Raw genomic sequence first — 15,288 nt, forward strand, 5'->3', positions numbered from 1 at the left:
ACAACTCACCACTTGCTTTGCCACGCGGGGGACTGTAGCGGCATGGCCGACCTACATATAATCTGAACCCGAGTACTGTGTTTGCTGTCTTGTCGACGGGTCACACTGTTGTAATCAAAGATCAAACTTGCCCACGAATTAAGCAACTCATAGTTGCCCATGTCTCCTTGCCTTGCGTGTATACGTGCTTCGATCTCCTGGGATAGGGCTGGTAGTGTCCAAACGGAATAAACATGGTAACAAGATTACCAGCACTGAGAGAGATATTGGTACTCCGCAAGCTGCACTAAGATCTAAATTTGCGCCAGACTTCAGATGCAAGGAGCCGTGCTGCCGTTCAAACAGCTGGGATGAAACGCTTTACCTTGACGTCTATTCCATGGGTCCGGTCCCCCCATGACACGTCACATACCACCCACCAAGGGTTCGCAGCAGATGATTTCCAAATCGAGTGGCTGAATCTGGTATTTTCGAAATTCTGCCATTTATCATCCAATTGCTAGATTGCCTCACCAAGGCCGGCCCGGTTATCGATGTGGATGATGCAAAGGCTAAATTGTCTGATTGTCATACCCCCATCGAGATGCGTGACGTATTGCGCGAGAGAAAGGATGCTGAGCCCAAGACATCGTAGCCAAACGTTTGCAGTGTGATAGAGTCGAATTGGCAGTCAGACCTATGAAAACGTTGTCGAGAAAGCCCTTTTGTGTAGTATATTTGTGAATTCCCCTCGAACCACGCTTTGCTTTGATGCAAATCGACATTTTGTTGCACAAAGTCTTGCCTTGTTAATCATTCTTGCCATCGTCGGTAAATGGTAAGCGTTCACCGCTTTAGAAAAAGAGGTATCGTGTAAGCCGTCAAAGCGGGGATTAGGTTAGGAAGCTAGAAAGCTCAGAAATCTGGACCGGCGTCTAGCGACGTATCTTGATAACGAATAATGGCAAGTTCCCGATCTATGGAGCGTCTGTCTCGAAACACGCTGATCGGCTGGTAATGTGCTGTACCTACCGTAGTCGCTCAGCTTGGCCAATCCTCTCCATCGTCTGATACGGAGTGTGCATATTGTAGCGATATCCTGGACTCGGGCTTCTGTCCATCATTTGGCTACGTTCGGTATCCAGTCATTGAGACTCCACACACTCGGTTCAGTGAGTAAGCGAATGACGCGCGCCGACGAGCATGGATGTATTGGTTGAGCTTCTCGCGATGTACTTCGGTTTGCCGTTGCGTAGTTATTGTCCTTGGCCACAGTAATTTGATCTGCGCTTATTTGCCAGCACCCAAGAGACAAACTATTCCGAATACAATTAAAAGGCCCGTGACGTATCTTTATGAACCCACCGAGTTTGCCGACTTTCTTTCTTCCCACCTCCAATTCTCCGCAGGAACGTGCGTGCTATGCATGAGACCCTTCAGAATGTTCCAGCCATTCAAATCTTGGCAAGCCGGCCCACGAGTGGGTTGGATCATGGCCCAAGGGAAGACATACACATGCGCCGCAGCTCACTTGACACACGGTTTCGTCCTTGGTTCGTCTCAGCAAGTGTGGTCTTGAGGGCCTGTCTGAGCGAAATCCGCAATGCCACATCCGTGAACCTTTGATGGTGTATGGTAGCGATTAAATGGGCTAGCATGGCTCAAACCCACCGCCCAACAGTCCCTTTCAGCGCTTCCAGGTACCCTTTCAGCAGGTTGATATAGTCAACAATAGCCGCAGAAAATTTGTATTGCGGTGAGAGAAAGGTGTGAAGAAGAAAATCAAAGTAGCAAATGAACGAGCGAGTCTTTGTTCAGGCATCGACACCTACTCTGACCCGATCAGCTGCTCAAATCTCGTTATGCCGTCATTGGGATGAATTCATCAAAGATACCATTCATTGCCTTGGGCTTGGCCGCGTTTCAACCAAACTGCTATTTCATGCCACTCGTCATCATGGCTTGCTGCTGATGACAACGTGCATCGCTACCATATTTCTTGTGCCAGAAACATTCAGCATTAACCGTGCCTGCCCAAGAGCCTGAGCCCTGGACAGCAGATCTAGTTCGTCTCTCCACATCACCCTTGCAACCCAAGGGCATATATATGCAAAGAGTTGGAAGTAATGCTTTAGCGAAAGGGCAGTTTCCCAGCCAGTTAGCCCAACAGAGGCGGAATCGTGCCGAGCAGCCTGAAAAAGGAAGCATGAGGTGGAAAATTCTTCATCGAGGTGGAGGTAGTGTGGCGGTCACGACGTCCATTGAGGTGGAAACCCTGCTGAAAGTTCTCTGACTGCGGGCATGAGACGACGTGGCACTCTCAGAAAGGCTCGGAACCTAAGCCCTATTATATGTGGGAGCCAGAATTATCATGGTCTGTAGTAATAGCAACATCCAGTTCATCAAGCATTGCAGGAAGACACCAGGGACAACGGATGGCGATATGCGATCTGAGAGGGCTGCGGGGCAATGGTTCGCTGCTGTTGCATCATTAGCCACACTAGCAACGGCTTCGTGTAACGCCATCTTTAACCTGAGAGTCATCTGGTTTCTCCACCCTCAACGTGCTGTGCTGTGCAGTTCGAGCCGAACCTCCAAAACTTCTAGGCTGAGCCCAAAGAGTGACAACCTCCAAGCCGTATGATGTTATTTATGCTTGCAAACGCGAGTAGTGTCGGGCCTCAATAAACTAATCATAAGAAGCCGCCTCACTTCTGAGAAATGTCAGGCTTTTGGCCACTCTAACGCTGTTTTATTCAACTGCTGATTTTGGATATCCAAGACTGCTGCCTTTACATGCGTGTGTGCATTTCAGACTTTATCCCAGCTTCCGGTGTATGGATGCAACAGCGCGCAGAGACCATAAGACTCTGGTCGCATGATGCGCGCTCAACAACTCGAAAGTAACAAGGCATGATCCATGAAACTAACAGAATTGGTTATTAGTTGCTCAACGATGGCCTTGGTGTCAGTCCTCGGTGTACCAGCCCCCGACGGATGATGTGGTGAGTATGTATCTGGCCGTGCAGCACATTTTAGACAAGCCTCTTTCTTGAATTTCTCTCTCTGACCGCCAATTCATCACGGAATTGGATGCTTCCCAGGGATGTTCCTAGTGAAGAGTCATTAGCGGGCACAACGTGGAGCAAACGACGACCCGTGCAAAAGACGGGACGGAGCATTTTGAAAACAAGCTCGTAGATTGACTCTGAGGCAAGAAGCCTCCCGTTTGTGAAAGCAACGTACAGAGTACAAACAGCCTCCAAGTGCTGGTTGTGCCAGTGGTAGAAGTGTGCTGACAAACTCTCTCTACTCCACCAATTGATCACTGTAGGTCGGGTGCTTTAGCGGGTCATGTCATGGAGTAGGTCGGGCCGGGCCTCTATCAGATCGGTCTCAGCATCAAACGTTTGAACAAAAGATTGTCGAATCGACCATACGTAATAACTGTGCATAGGGCCTCAGCCGAGCAAAGAGGCGTGCCTGTACCAAGAATGATCCGTGTGTGTATCGAAAATGTCTGTGTCTAGGCTGAGCGGGAGTTACGCACAGACGATCATTGGGCTCGTTCTTGCAGTGCGAGCCGTTGTCCGAGTGAGGTAAAGCTTGAGAAGTTGGCGATGGTGTGGACTAGGTAGTTCGGCCTGCATGGGTTTGGCAGATGTCAAATGAGGCTTGAAAGGGTTTCTACTAGCCATAATAGTCCGAGTTCGTGAGTGTTGCCCTGAAAGATCGACGATGACACCAGGACCAAAGGCGCTCTGTAGTATTCATGAGACGTAGGATGAAGTTTGCTTGGGGCACTTGTATCAGAATTTGGAAAAGCAATTCGGTGTCATGAGCTCTCTTTCCCGTTTGCAAAAGTGCTAAGCGACTTTTTTGCATCAAAAGGAAAGTGCGGATGCAGCCGACGGAAAGGGCAAGCATATTGGGCATGGAGGCCCCTGCCTACCAAGAGGTAGGTAATAGTACACCGTATGTGAGTGACTCTTGGGAAGGCAGGTACAAGTTGATCATGGCGTTCATAAAGAAAAGCTTCGCTCTTCTTAAAGTGGAATAGCTGGTCCTTGTTTAGGATTATGTCAACTGAACATGGCAACTATGCATTATGGATGTAACGATTGGTTTATAAGTCAGTCACCAGTAGAAATATTCAATTTACGTGATCCAGCCAGGCCTGTATGCAGTACAAGTACCTTGTATTTAGGTAGTAGTTAGTGCGGAAGTACATCGAGCCGAGCGCAACCGCAAATCACGTCCCAATGGAAACAACCCCACTGTACTTTAATTAGCACGGATAGACCAGACAAATGGCCTTTTCCAATGAACTCGACTTTGGTTCTAGCTTTCAGCTCCCTGCTGATGATATTGCAAAGGCAAAGGCAAAGGCAAAGTTCTGCTGACGCTGACTGACGCTGGAGCTGTCTCGAACTAACGGTCAATACGTGGTTCGTGCGAAGCCCCTAACCTAGCTAATATTTTAGTGGGAGTCTACAAACGGGCTTGGGCTTGGGCTTCATCATCTCGACTGACATGACATGCATGTTGACCTAAACTTGGGCTATGCCAGGTAGGAAGGCAGAGTACCTAGGCAATCGTCATCATGTATGGATTCCTCACCGGTCAGAGGAATGAGTTGGGCTCACAGACTTAGAAACGTATCTTCAGTCCACTTATGGCTGCCCTCTTATCCCAGACAACTCATGCTTTGGATATAGCATGTTCCTTGTCGTGTGCCTCTAGGTGGGTGCTAACACCATCAGCAACCTCGAATGAGACATACTCAGACCGTGGCTTAAAACACAGAAGGCCTCATGTTTTCAACTAGGACAGTATTTCTGTAAGCGAGCCAGTTCGCTGTGCAGACCAAAATCACGATTTCCAGGTATGTCTTTGAGGTTCATTCTGATACACTCGTCTTATGCAAAGCTCTGTGGCATGTCTTGAAAACTGGATATCGAGACATATTTATGATGGTTAGTAGTATCAGATCTACAATTTAAAGTTGAGGAAAATAAAAAGAATAAAGACAACCTGTTACATTAGTAAAGAGAGTTGATCAATACGACTGCTCCAATAATGTTAGTGCTCGAGGCTTTGATACCCAGCAGAATGGGCAGGAACTGCCTCAGTGTTGGTTGCTGCACTTTCTGACCACGTGCCGAGAACTGGGCTGCACGAATAAGGTACAGTCAATGCTCTTGCCATTCCAGCCAAGCATCCCTCTATTCTCCCTCAAACACCATTCAATATAATACTTCCACGCCAAGATCGCAACCGATTCTTATCAAAGATGGATGGACACCTACCAAAGTACACAATATCAGCGTTCTTTATTCGAGCCCTGCCAACTCCAAGTGTCGTGTCAATTAAAGGTTCCTTGCCCTTGTCGAGTCGAAGGCGAACAAAGGAAGACTGGCCCTCGGCAAAGTAACCCCCATGCGAAGATCGTAGCAACGTGGATCAGAGGGCGTCGGTGATGAGTTGGTGTCGAACTAGGGGGTGTGAGGCTAATGCACTTAGCCTCACAGCTGGGGACAACGATAGACGCCAACACCCCTCTCAGCCAAGGCCAAGACAAGGCAAGACAAGGCCCGCGGCTGTGCAAGGCGATGAGGTACTGGGCCTGGGTATCAAGAGCGTTGCGGTGTGCGCCGTCATACAGCAGTTCATCCAGAAGCACAATATTTTGGGCTTCTGTCACCATCTACATGATGACAGGTTCCAGATCTGCTCTGCCATCTCGACGTGTGGCTGTTTTGGACAATACCATTGAGGGCACAGCCAAACAGGTACCATGCCACGGTATGGCGAATGGGCATGGGAGATGGGCTTTGCTTTGCCGTAATGGTCGGCTGATCGGAAAATTGGGCGAACAAAGATGGGGACAATGGTCGAGACTCGATTGAGACAAATTTCGGGATAACCTCATTTCTCAGCTTCATACTGGGCCAGCTCATTGAGCATGATGCACTCTGCGTTGCATCACCTAACATGTCCTTTCTTTTTCGCTCCATACTTTTTCCATTCAATTCCTTCTTCTCCCGAACCACCCTTTCATTTCTTCAGGAGAAGTTGGGTGCTCTCAAGATACGGAACCAACGCCAGATTCCGGACCAACACTGCCAGCATGCCATGCTATACTCTTTCTCCAACGTTTATCCCCGGCCTGTCGATGCGCGCTGCCTTATTACCAAACATATCGACCCCACTCACCTTACTTCTTCAATCCTTCGCTGTTCACAGTGACACACCTACAGACACGCCCCCCCCCTGCAACCTCTTGGTTGTATGCACCCCCGTTCCCAGGAGTACCTATGCTCCTGGACCATCCTGTTCGTTCGTGAGCTTGTGGTGTCGCTATGGATTTTTCTTCGTCACCAAGATTCATTATAGGTTGGGCCTCCTGTAAAGACACACCACATTCACCGATTCCTGGGGATGTAATCAGACCCTGATTTATTTGCTGCATTGTCGTCTCCCCACAGCGTTATGTCACTTCTACCGCCTCTTCTCTATTCAACAACTTCTCTCTGGATTTGGATTTGATAGTATTTCCGGGTTACATCCCCTTTCTTTTTCGACTGTGACGGAGTCCACACGTTTGGGCTTATTCCACCTGGGCTCTCTTTCGATCTGATTCCTCTCGTCTAGACCTCGGCCAAGACTAGAGACAACAAAAAGAAGAAGAGAAGGAGAAAGAAGAAGCAAGGCGATCCATAACGTGGGTCCCTGTCCTGCACACAAGTTAAAGCTTCTGGAGGCATATACTAGGTTAGTAGGGGCCCAGCACAAGATCTGACCGACGTTTTCTGTATTCAAACCGGACGGCCCTCGAAGATCCTGTTCTTCTTACCTCCCACGCATTGCCGCCTCAACGACTCATCCATCTTCCACCAGATAACAGCTCGTGATAACAAGCCTTACCTTGGCCTCATTTACCTCGATTGGCGCCCCACGACCAGTTCTGCCTCACATATCATCCTATTCACATCCATTGGCTACAAAGGACCCTGGATATCACCAATCACATTGCCCTGGCCCATTTACCTCTGGAAGCCACGCTTCATTGTCTGAACAGCCATCACTGTCGCCTGCCGAGACAGTTCTCCTCCTTTTGCATCTTCGTGGCAACCTAGTACCTTACAGAGCCCAACTGTATCGATACCTAACCCAGCTGCCCACCACTACACAGCATCTACCTCGACAAGGCCTCCAATACCACACTACACGACTATTAGATACTGAGACAACGGCAACACAAGCTATCGGATCTTTCTCAAGGTTCGAACTACTAAGCTTACTATCTCAAGTCCTACTTCACGACCATAGTTTGCACATCAGTGCACCAACTCGACTATCTAAACAAAGAACAAGGAACGGACACAGAGCACCGTGGCACCTTGATACTTAACACTCCTGAGCAGCATTAGGCTTCTGGAAGCCGCTGCAAGACTCAATTTCTCACAAATACCTAGCAAAGTCGCCGAACTGGCCCAACTCAAGAGCGAGTCTCCGCTCTGCCTCTTGCGGGCGGAGATACCACCATCCATCGTGGGTGTGGAAGACCGTCTCGATCAGGGGCGCACGCCTCGCCCATATGCCAACGGTTCCTCCGCTGGAAGACTGGGTTCTCAGGCTGTTGCGGTGGATTTTGCCGCCCTCTTAAAGGCATCTCATGAGCCTTCAGTCTCGCCGCCTCGTCGACCACAGCCAGTTCCAGCTTTCACTTATCAGCAACTCCCTCACAAGATCCCAGCAGCTTCACCCAGACCTGTTGCGCATGCTGCACCTCCAGCACCTGTAGCTCCTACACAGATGTCTGGAAGGCGAGGTATGCCTCCTCACACCGGGGACCAGCCACCTGTCAAAAAGCAGAGTAAATGGTCGCCAGAAGAGGACGCACTTATCATTGAGCTCCGAGGGAAGGGGATGAAGTGGGAGGATATCTCAAAGCGCCTACCTGGCCGAAGTGCGATAAGTTGTCGCCTACATTACCAAAATTACCTCGAAAGGCGGAGTGAATGGGATGAAGAGCGAAAGAACAAGCTTGCCAGGCTTTACGAAAGGTAAGTAGCTTTATTTAACTCCATGGATCGCCAACGACGGATCAAATAGTGCGTAAAATATTCACGGTATGTACTAACACGATCTTAGATTCAAGCCAGAGATGTGGGCTAAGGTGGCGGAAGAGATGGCAGTCCCTTGGCGAGCAGCAGAAGCTATGCATTGGCAGTTGGGAGAAGCAGACATGGCCCGACGTGCAGGAGTAATCCCTTTCTCGTTGGCTGCAGTCAACGTCGAAGGAAACAGCAACCACAGGAGCTCACCATCACGTAGCCACATTCACTCACATTCTCAGGGAAGCATGCCTCGCGACCTTGGAATGCCATCGCCACGAGTTGTGTATAACAGAGCGCCACCAATGCCCTCTGCCAGCAACCGAGCCATTATTTCCCGCCGAGAATCGATCCCACCACCGCCCCCTTTACCTATGGGTCCTGAGCCTGCCGAAGTCCAATATGTACCAGGCCCTGGATTGGCACCGATCCAGAACCAACCGACGCCTCGAAGTGCCGGCATGCTTCCTGGATTTGCTGAACTCACTGGTGGTGTCAGTCCCTACAGTACAGCCTCTGCTGTGCCCAGCATGGGACCCGTGGGCGTGATGGGCCAAGGCCCCTTGTATTCAAGTCTCGCCAGTTACTCGATTGAATCGGCCGGATCCAAGCGAAGGGCTTCTCCAGACCCGTATCAATACGAGCCAAATCAACGACGACGCATCGCATAGCTTGAACGCTCGAGCAATTGTATCACATATGTACTTGGGAGTTTGGCTATGAATATTTGTTGGTATTTCTTTAGCGACTCAACTCGCAAAGGACGGTGTTTGGGTTACAGGAAGGGTAATGAATGTACGGCTTATCATTATGGGAATGCAGAGCATGTTGGTCTTTCAAGAGGGCTTGAGTAGGCTACTCTGTCGACCTGGAACATGCTCGAGAGTTACAGCAACCAGTCGGATCTCACGATGGAACAGGGAAATGTGCACATGATTTAATGGAAGAAAACCTTGGTGGGAAGATATGGGCTTGTTTTCTTTATTTCGATTCGTTTGGTTGTCATTTACCATGTCATGAGTTATTTCCTTTACTTTGCATCGGACAGAGGCGTCTGAAGGGCAGGCAGTGGATGCCACGGAGGCTGTTTGGAAGCCTGACAATGAATGGAAGCATTACAGAATAGGGTCAGGGGTGATCCTAGAAAACACGGAGTTGCAAGAAATGGTGTTGTTGTTTTTCAGTTGACAGCGCTTTGTCTTTGTTTGTCTTTTTGGTATTTTATGTTCGATAGACACATCCAGGGAAGCGATAGAGAAGGAACCAAAGTAGACGGACAGCCTGTACAGTTAGCATTGTTACCTGAATTCGAAGATATCCCAAATGGAATGCAATCCCGTCAACGGGCTACTGCTTTTGCATGGTTTGACAAGCATATTGCCCGTAACAAAACTCGCGGTGAACCGTGCATCTCCAGTTCATTTCACATGCTCATCATATCCAATACATTTTCGTAACGCCCATACTTTTGACTTTCCCGTAGCTCACGACATACTTTGTCTCAACGGCCGGCTACATACCACCCACCAGTTATCCTTCTCATAACCGCTCTCGACAACCATGCCTCCAGCCGCCAGGACGTCCTCCTCCAGTTCACCCTCTTTGTAGAGATGGTAGTATCGCTGGAACGTGCCACCGGGCTCTTGGCCTTTGGGTTTGCGCATCACCCACGACACCAAGCGATCCTGGTCACTGCCCGTGTCCCATCCGCGACGGCTCGACGCCTGCTCAAGCGCCCACACGTAGACAAGCACTTGGCCGGTCTGGGCAGTTACAAGTTCCAGCAACTCCGCAATAGCGGTCTGTCGACGCTCACGTGTCGACATGTGGTGCACAACAGCGATGCAGATGACAAAGTCGGCAGCACCCTTGCGGTAAGGGAGAGCGAAGCCGTCCGCAACAGCGACATCAACGTCCGATACCCTGGGATCAAGCTCGGCGCCGTCTTCCCGTGGCCGACGGAGCTCAGTACGGGCAAGATGGACAAGGGCCTGGCTTCGGTCTGAGCCAAAGATGTGGACAGTCGGGTTGACGCGCAGATACTTGCCGTTACCGCAACCAACATCCAGACCGACACTCCCAGCAGGCTGGGTTTCAAGGAATCTGGCAACGCGGGGCCATGGCTTGTGACGAGTAGCTGAGAAGTGCGGTGCGATTTTCTCATAGACTGCGTGGACGTGGGTAGCCTCGTACGTTTCGGGCGCCTCTTCCGCTGCAGATTGTGAGAAGGTCTCTGCGGGGGCTTGATCTTGAGCTCGATCCTGAGCCGGAGTTTGAGCTGAAGTTTGCTGTCCGAGTGGTCTGTTCTCCTGATCTACTCCAGCCGGTGTGGCCGATGGAACGCTTGCCATGATGAAAACGAGACAGACGATCGATGACTGTTTGCTTTGAAGTTCCGTGCAGGTTTTCCTTACAGGGACTGACTGGACGTGCAATCCTTGGCTGTGAGACCCAAATCTCAAGAGGGGCGTGTGAGATTTGCAGTGAATTGTTTGAGAGAGCTCAGACTTGTCACAAATGAAATGGTTGGTTGGTTCTTCAAGTTTGTTGGCAGTTTCTGTATATGGCAACTACTAATTTCTCAATATCCAGGTATTGACTGCCCTTGTTCGGCTGTGGCCCGCGATTACCTTATTAGTGGAGACTGGAGACCTTGTTTAGGCGGCTCCGTTTTGTGGCTTGAGTACCTACTCCATAGGTGAGTTAGTACTAAGTCAGAACGGATATTGACTCGTTATTTCTTTCATGGTCACCACAGACATCGATTACGGATGAGCGACAAATACAAACGCGACTAGGCAATATAGCTCATGCTAATATATGATCCAACTTAAGCGAACGTACGAGTCTCAGCCAAATAGGTAGTCCAACAACGCCCCCCTGCGAGCGGGATATCTGTGACTGTGCGTCAAGTTAATACGAACAACAACTCTCTGTACGTAATGGATGAGGTCTAGATGAAGCTATGTTGAAGATTACAGTACCTGAGCTATCTGGAAACAGTAGGTCCTATGGTACGTACATGATATTGACAATCAGAAATTCCAAACGTTAACTAATCCTCCCCCTGTCAGATTTTGAGGCCCCTAGTCACGAACACCTCGGATCCGCTTCCAGGCCTCAAAGCTTCAATTCATTTGGGGGTCTTGATATCGTCGACCCCACAATCTCATCTCTCTATTACATGGATCACAGAAGGATCGCTGTTATAATAGTATCACATCGCATCTTCACATTCTCACCACCCAATCCCTTGACAGAATCCCGCAAATCAGTCAGCTTTCCAACACCCTTTTGGTGGCTTGTACGCCCCCTCTACGACAGCTCGCGTGTCATCCAAGGTAGCCTCGTGCTGCATGCATAATGCATATCTTCAGCAGATGAGAGCGTTCGTATCAGGGATCCGCGACACATGTGGGTGGGCATGGGTGCTCCCGCTCGCTCGCTTGCCTGAAGAACTGGCAGGGCTGCACGTCATCTCAGGTCGAGATCAAAAGACTCCGACTTCTCCGACTCTTTTTCAGGCCTCAATGGACGGATCTGCTCAGAAATTGGTGCCTTGCCTGAGAGTGATCTTCCTAGCCGCCCATCCCATCCATCTCACCTATTTAGGTACCTGAGTTGCAAAAGGGGCAACATGGCGTCAAAATGTCTTACAATGCCACGCCATGCTTCCCGTGCCGCCTATGGCTTGGCTAAGAAAACAGCCATCGCACGTTTGATGATTGCCAGAAATCTTAGAACAGCCCCCCTGCCATGGATGGATGGTTGCTGCATCTGACATGAACCGTTAATCTCACTCTCCCGCGCGTAGCGCCGGGACTTTTCACCCGTCGTAGTATGCATCTTATGCGCATCTTATACTCATGTGTTAATCACGATGCAGGGTGGCGGCACTAATCAATGCTTCGGAACATCCTTGTATATATCATGCCACCCAGTTCTTATCTCATGGCTACTTGAAGCATTGTACGTTATACAGTTCATTTCCTGCCAGTGTTGAGAGGGCTGTTGGCGTCAAATACATCGGTGGTGATGAGCTCAGGGTATGTCACCCCACCCTGCTTCAGCGCACTATCCATGACTTCCATGATGGCAATACTCTCAGACCAAGGCATCGATGCGCTCTCCTTCTTTCCGTCACGCAAGCATCGCGCACACTCATCAGCCTCCCAGAACATACCGTGACCCCAGTTGTTACGCTTGGGGTCCGTAGGGATCGGGCATGTCACCACCTCGACGTTGCCGTTGGCGTCTGACTTGATGACCTTGTATTCGGTAGGACGGTATGCAGGACCTGTAACTTGAATCTCACCCTTGGAACCTTGAATTCGGATCGCCGGGCCACCGGTGTAGTGACCGTCGACGTCGGTTGCGATGCGCAGCGAGGTGGTTGCAATACCGACGCTCCTGTGCTTGGGAAATTGGCAGATGATACTTGTCGACTCGTCTGCGCCGGTTCGGTACTTGTTTATGGAAGCCACGACATTGGGCGCTTCCTTATCAGCTTCAGGCTGGACGTGGTACAGAGACTGGAAAACCCAGGTCAAGGAGTAGATGCCGAGATCAAGCAGGGCGCCACCTGCAAGATCAGGGTTGACCATGCGGTTCGAATCAGGGAACTCGAGGTCGTCACTATTTGTGTTCTTGTTGAATGAAAGGTCGGCTACAAGAGCGAGTTAATGAATGCTACGTTGAGGAGCATCGGAAGGTCTCAATGGGGGGATACTGACCGAAAGTTCTATAAACATTGCCGATGACTCCGGACTGGATCAACTCCCGCACCTTGATGCTAAGCGGGAAATACCGTGTCCAGACAGCCTCCATGAAGAAGAGGTTCTTGGACTTGGCAACCTCATACAGCTTCTTAGTCTGCGCGACAGTCACGGTAAGAGCCTTTTCACAGAGAACATTCTTTCCAGCTTCGAGTGCCAGCATGGCGTTCTGGAAATGGTGACTATGAGGGGTAGCGACATAGATGATGTTGACGTTGGGGTCAGCAACAAGCTCGGCGTATGAGCCGTAGACGGCAGCTGAAGAAGGGCCATCGATCTTTTTGATGAAGTCGCGTGCTCGGTCGACGGAGCTGGAAGAGGCAACTGCAACAATCTCATGTTGTACGTCGTCGACTTCGCGGGTAGCGGGGTCTGTGAGAAGATCCTTGGTGAAGCCTGGTGATGGTTAGACTACCAAAGATAGTAGTTTGTGATACGGAGCTGCAACTCACATTCGGCGATGCCACCAGTAGCCAGAATTCCCCACTTAGCGATGTAGGGCGCCATGATGGTAGTATTCTTATCAATCGTGAGGTTTATAGTTTATGATAAATGAGGCCCGTGTGATAGATGAGTGAAAAGCGCGGATTGAATGTTCTCTATATGCAGTCAGTGACGTGACTTAAACCTGGTAAGCTCCAACCCCTCAGAGCTATGGCGGGGCATTAATGACAGCTAATCCAATTATGTTTACAGTTGAGTGTGGAATTGCTTCACTTTGCATACCCGGTAACAAGGCCCGGCCTCCCGTTTCTCAGACAAAGTAGTATTTCTATTCTTTCGGTCCTCCTACATCCGAGGAAACTTTGGATCCTGTGCTACCCTCTCGACCCACTTGACATAATGAATAAAAGTCTTGCGCAGGTTCTTTCACGCCACGATGTGGGAGAGCTCGTAACATCATGGACTTGAAGTGAGACATTTGTCTCCGCTTCATTCCGAATTCATCATTATAGTTCAGAGTTATTGACACTACGGATATATGTAGCCGGTTTGAGGCTCAACATGTCGCAACTAATATCAACAACGTTGACCTCTATCTCCGCCTGACGTCGCCATTCGTATAAAACCTTACGAATCTTCCTCACTCAACGTGATCAAATCAATCCATCTACGACTGAGCCGATTTATTCAATTATATCGTTCATCATGACCGACAAACTAGCAAAGGACATGACCCTCAAGGGTTCATACACCACCATGCCAAAACTCATCTATGGTACAGCTTGGAAGAGAGAAAGGACAGCAGACCTCGTTTATACTGCCCTGAAGTGTGGTTTCCGCGGTGTCGACACAGCAGCCCAGCCTGAGCATTACAACGAGGAAGGTGTAGGGCAAGGTGTCAAACGAGCCATCAAAGACGGCATCGTGAGGCGTGAAGGAATATTTGTAAGTCTCTTTACATTTCATATCCAAGATTAACTGACTTTACCTACAGCTCCAAACTAAATTCTCGCCTCCGGCCATCCAAGGTGAAGAAGCACCTTATGATTTCAAGGCACCAGTTGTGGATCAGGTTCATCAGTCTGTGCAGTCCTCACTCAAGTACTTCACAATCGAGGGCGAGGAGCCTTATTTTGACAGTATGCTTCTGCATACTCCCCTGGCAAATATTGAGGAAACCATCACGGCATGGAAGACGCTCGAAACTTACGTGCCCCATCAGATTCGTAACCTGGGCATCTCCAACATTGAGTTTCCCATTCTCAAAGAGCTGCATGATGCAGTCACTGTGAAACCAAGCGTCGTTCAGAATTGCTTCCACGCGGGCACGCACTTCGACATAGAACTCAGAGCCTACTGTCGACGACAAGAGATCGCATACCAGTCTTTCTGGACACTCAACGGTAACCCAAAACTCGCTGCCAGCATGCCTATCGGAATGATTTCAGAGAAAGCTGGCGTTGAGTTTGTGGCGGCGTACTATGCTCTTCTCTTCGGCCTTGACGGAGTTGCGGTTATAGACGGAACGACAACGGAAAGTCACATGAAGGATGACCTCGAAGGGATTGAGAAAGTTGCATCTTGGGCGGAGGGTACTGGCGCAGATGAGTGGACTCGTGCTCTAACTGAGTTTAAACAGAGTATTGGGGATGTTCGAAAATGATACCTTACACCCAATAGACGTGGCATTCTCGGCCCGTAGATAAATCTAATATTTTCTAACACTGCAATTCAATCAGAAGATGTACAAGCCAAATATATTTCGAGTCTTTGATTTTGCTACAAAACATTATTGTTCTGTCCGTACCCCAACTAAACTCTAGTATAGCATCATGCTGTGAAACGAAGAACCCATTATGCTGAGTACAACTTCCTGAAATTGAATGACCTATCAGAAGCTCCTTAAATACCTTGAGGGTGTAGACATCTTAGTAATGGTAGATCTGGATACCTGCTTCACCAATGAGTGG

The 15,288-nt window shown here is 49.5% G+C and overlaps 4 protein-coding genes across 4 annotated transcripts; 2 read left to right on the forward strand and 2 right to left on the reverse strand.

Annotated features, from left to right (window-relative positions):
• Positions 1 to 7,406: 7,406 nt before the first annotated feature.
• FGSG_00318 (uncharacterized protein) lies at positions 7,407 to 8,770 on the forward strand (the record flags this gene model as incomplete). The annotated part of the gene is made up of 2 exons (XM_011317665.1): positions 7,407 to 8,048; positions 8,137 to 8,770. Exons 1-2 carry the CDS (start codon positions 7,798 to 7,800, stop codon positions 8,768 to 8,770), a joined length of 885 nt encoding a protein of 294 aa, XP_011315967.1. The 5' UTR covers positions 7,407 to 7,797.
• A 781-nt stretch (positions 8,771 to 9,551) lies between these two features.
• Positions 9,552 to 10,527, reverse strand: FGSG_00319 (uncharacterized protein). The gene has a single exon (XM_011317666.1). The coding sequence runs from the start codon at positions 10,448 to 10,450 to the stop codon at positions 9,584 to 9,586; it is 867 nt and encodes a 288-aa protein (XP_011315968.1). The 5' UTR covers positions 10,451 to 10,527; the 3' UTR covers positions 9,552 to 9,583.
• Positions 10,528 to 12,082: 1,555 nt separating this feature from the next.
• Positions 12,083 to 13,381, reverse strand: FGSG_00320 (uncharacterized protein; the record flags this gene model as incomplete). The annotated part of the gene is made up of 3 exons (XM_011317667.1): positions 12,083 to 12,765; positions 12,833 to 13,270; positions 13,327 to 13,381. The coding sequence occupies 3 exons, from the start codon at positions 13,379 to 13,381 to the stop codon at positions 12,083 to 12,085; spliced, it is 1,176 nt and encodes a 391-aa protein (XP_011315969.1).
• A 406-nt stretch (positions 13,382 to 13,787) lies between these two features.
• FGSG_00321 (uncharacterized protein) lies at positions 13,788 to 14,981 on the forward strand (the record flags this gene model as incomplete). Its single annotated transcript, XM_011317668.1, has 2 exons — positions 13,788 to 14,263; positions 14,313 to 14,981. The coding sequence occupies exons 1-2, from the start codon at positions 14,024 to 14,026 to the stop codon at positions 14,979 to 14,981; spliced, it is 909 nt and encodes a 302-aa protein (XP_011315970.1). The 5' UTR covers positions 13,788 to 14,023.
• Positions 14,982 to 15,288: the final 307 nt, after the last annotated feature.

The sequence above is a fragment of the Fusarium graminearum genome, chromosome 1 (genome assembly GCF_000240135.3).
Source record: "Fusarium graminearum PH-1 chromosome 1, whole genome shotgun sequence".
Classification (NCBI taxonomy): Eukaryota; Fungi; Ascomycota; class Sordariomycetes; order Hypocreales; family Nectriaceae; genus Fusarium; species Fusarium graminearum.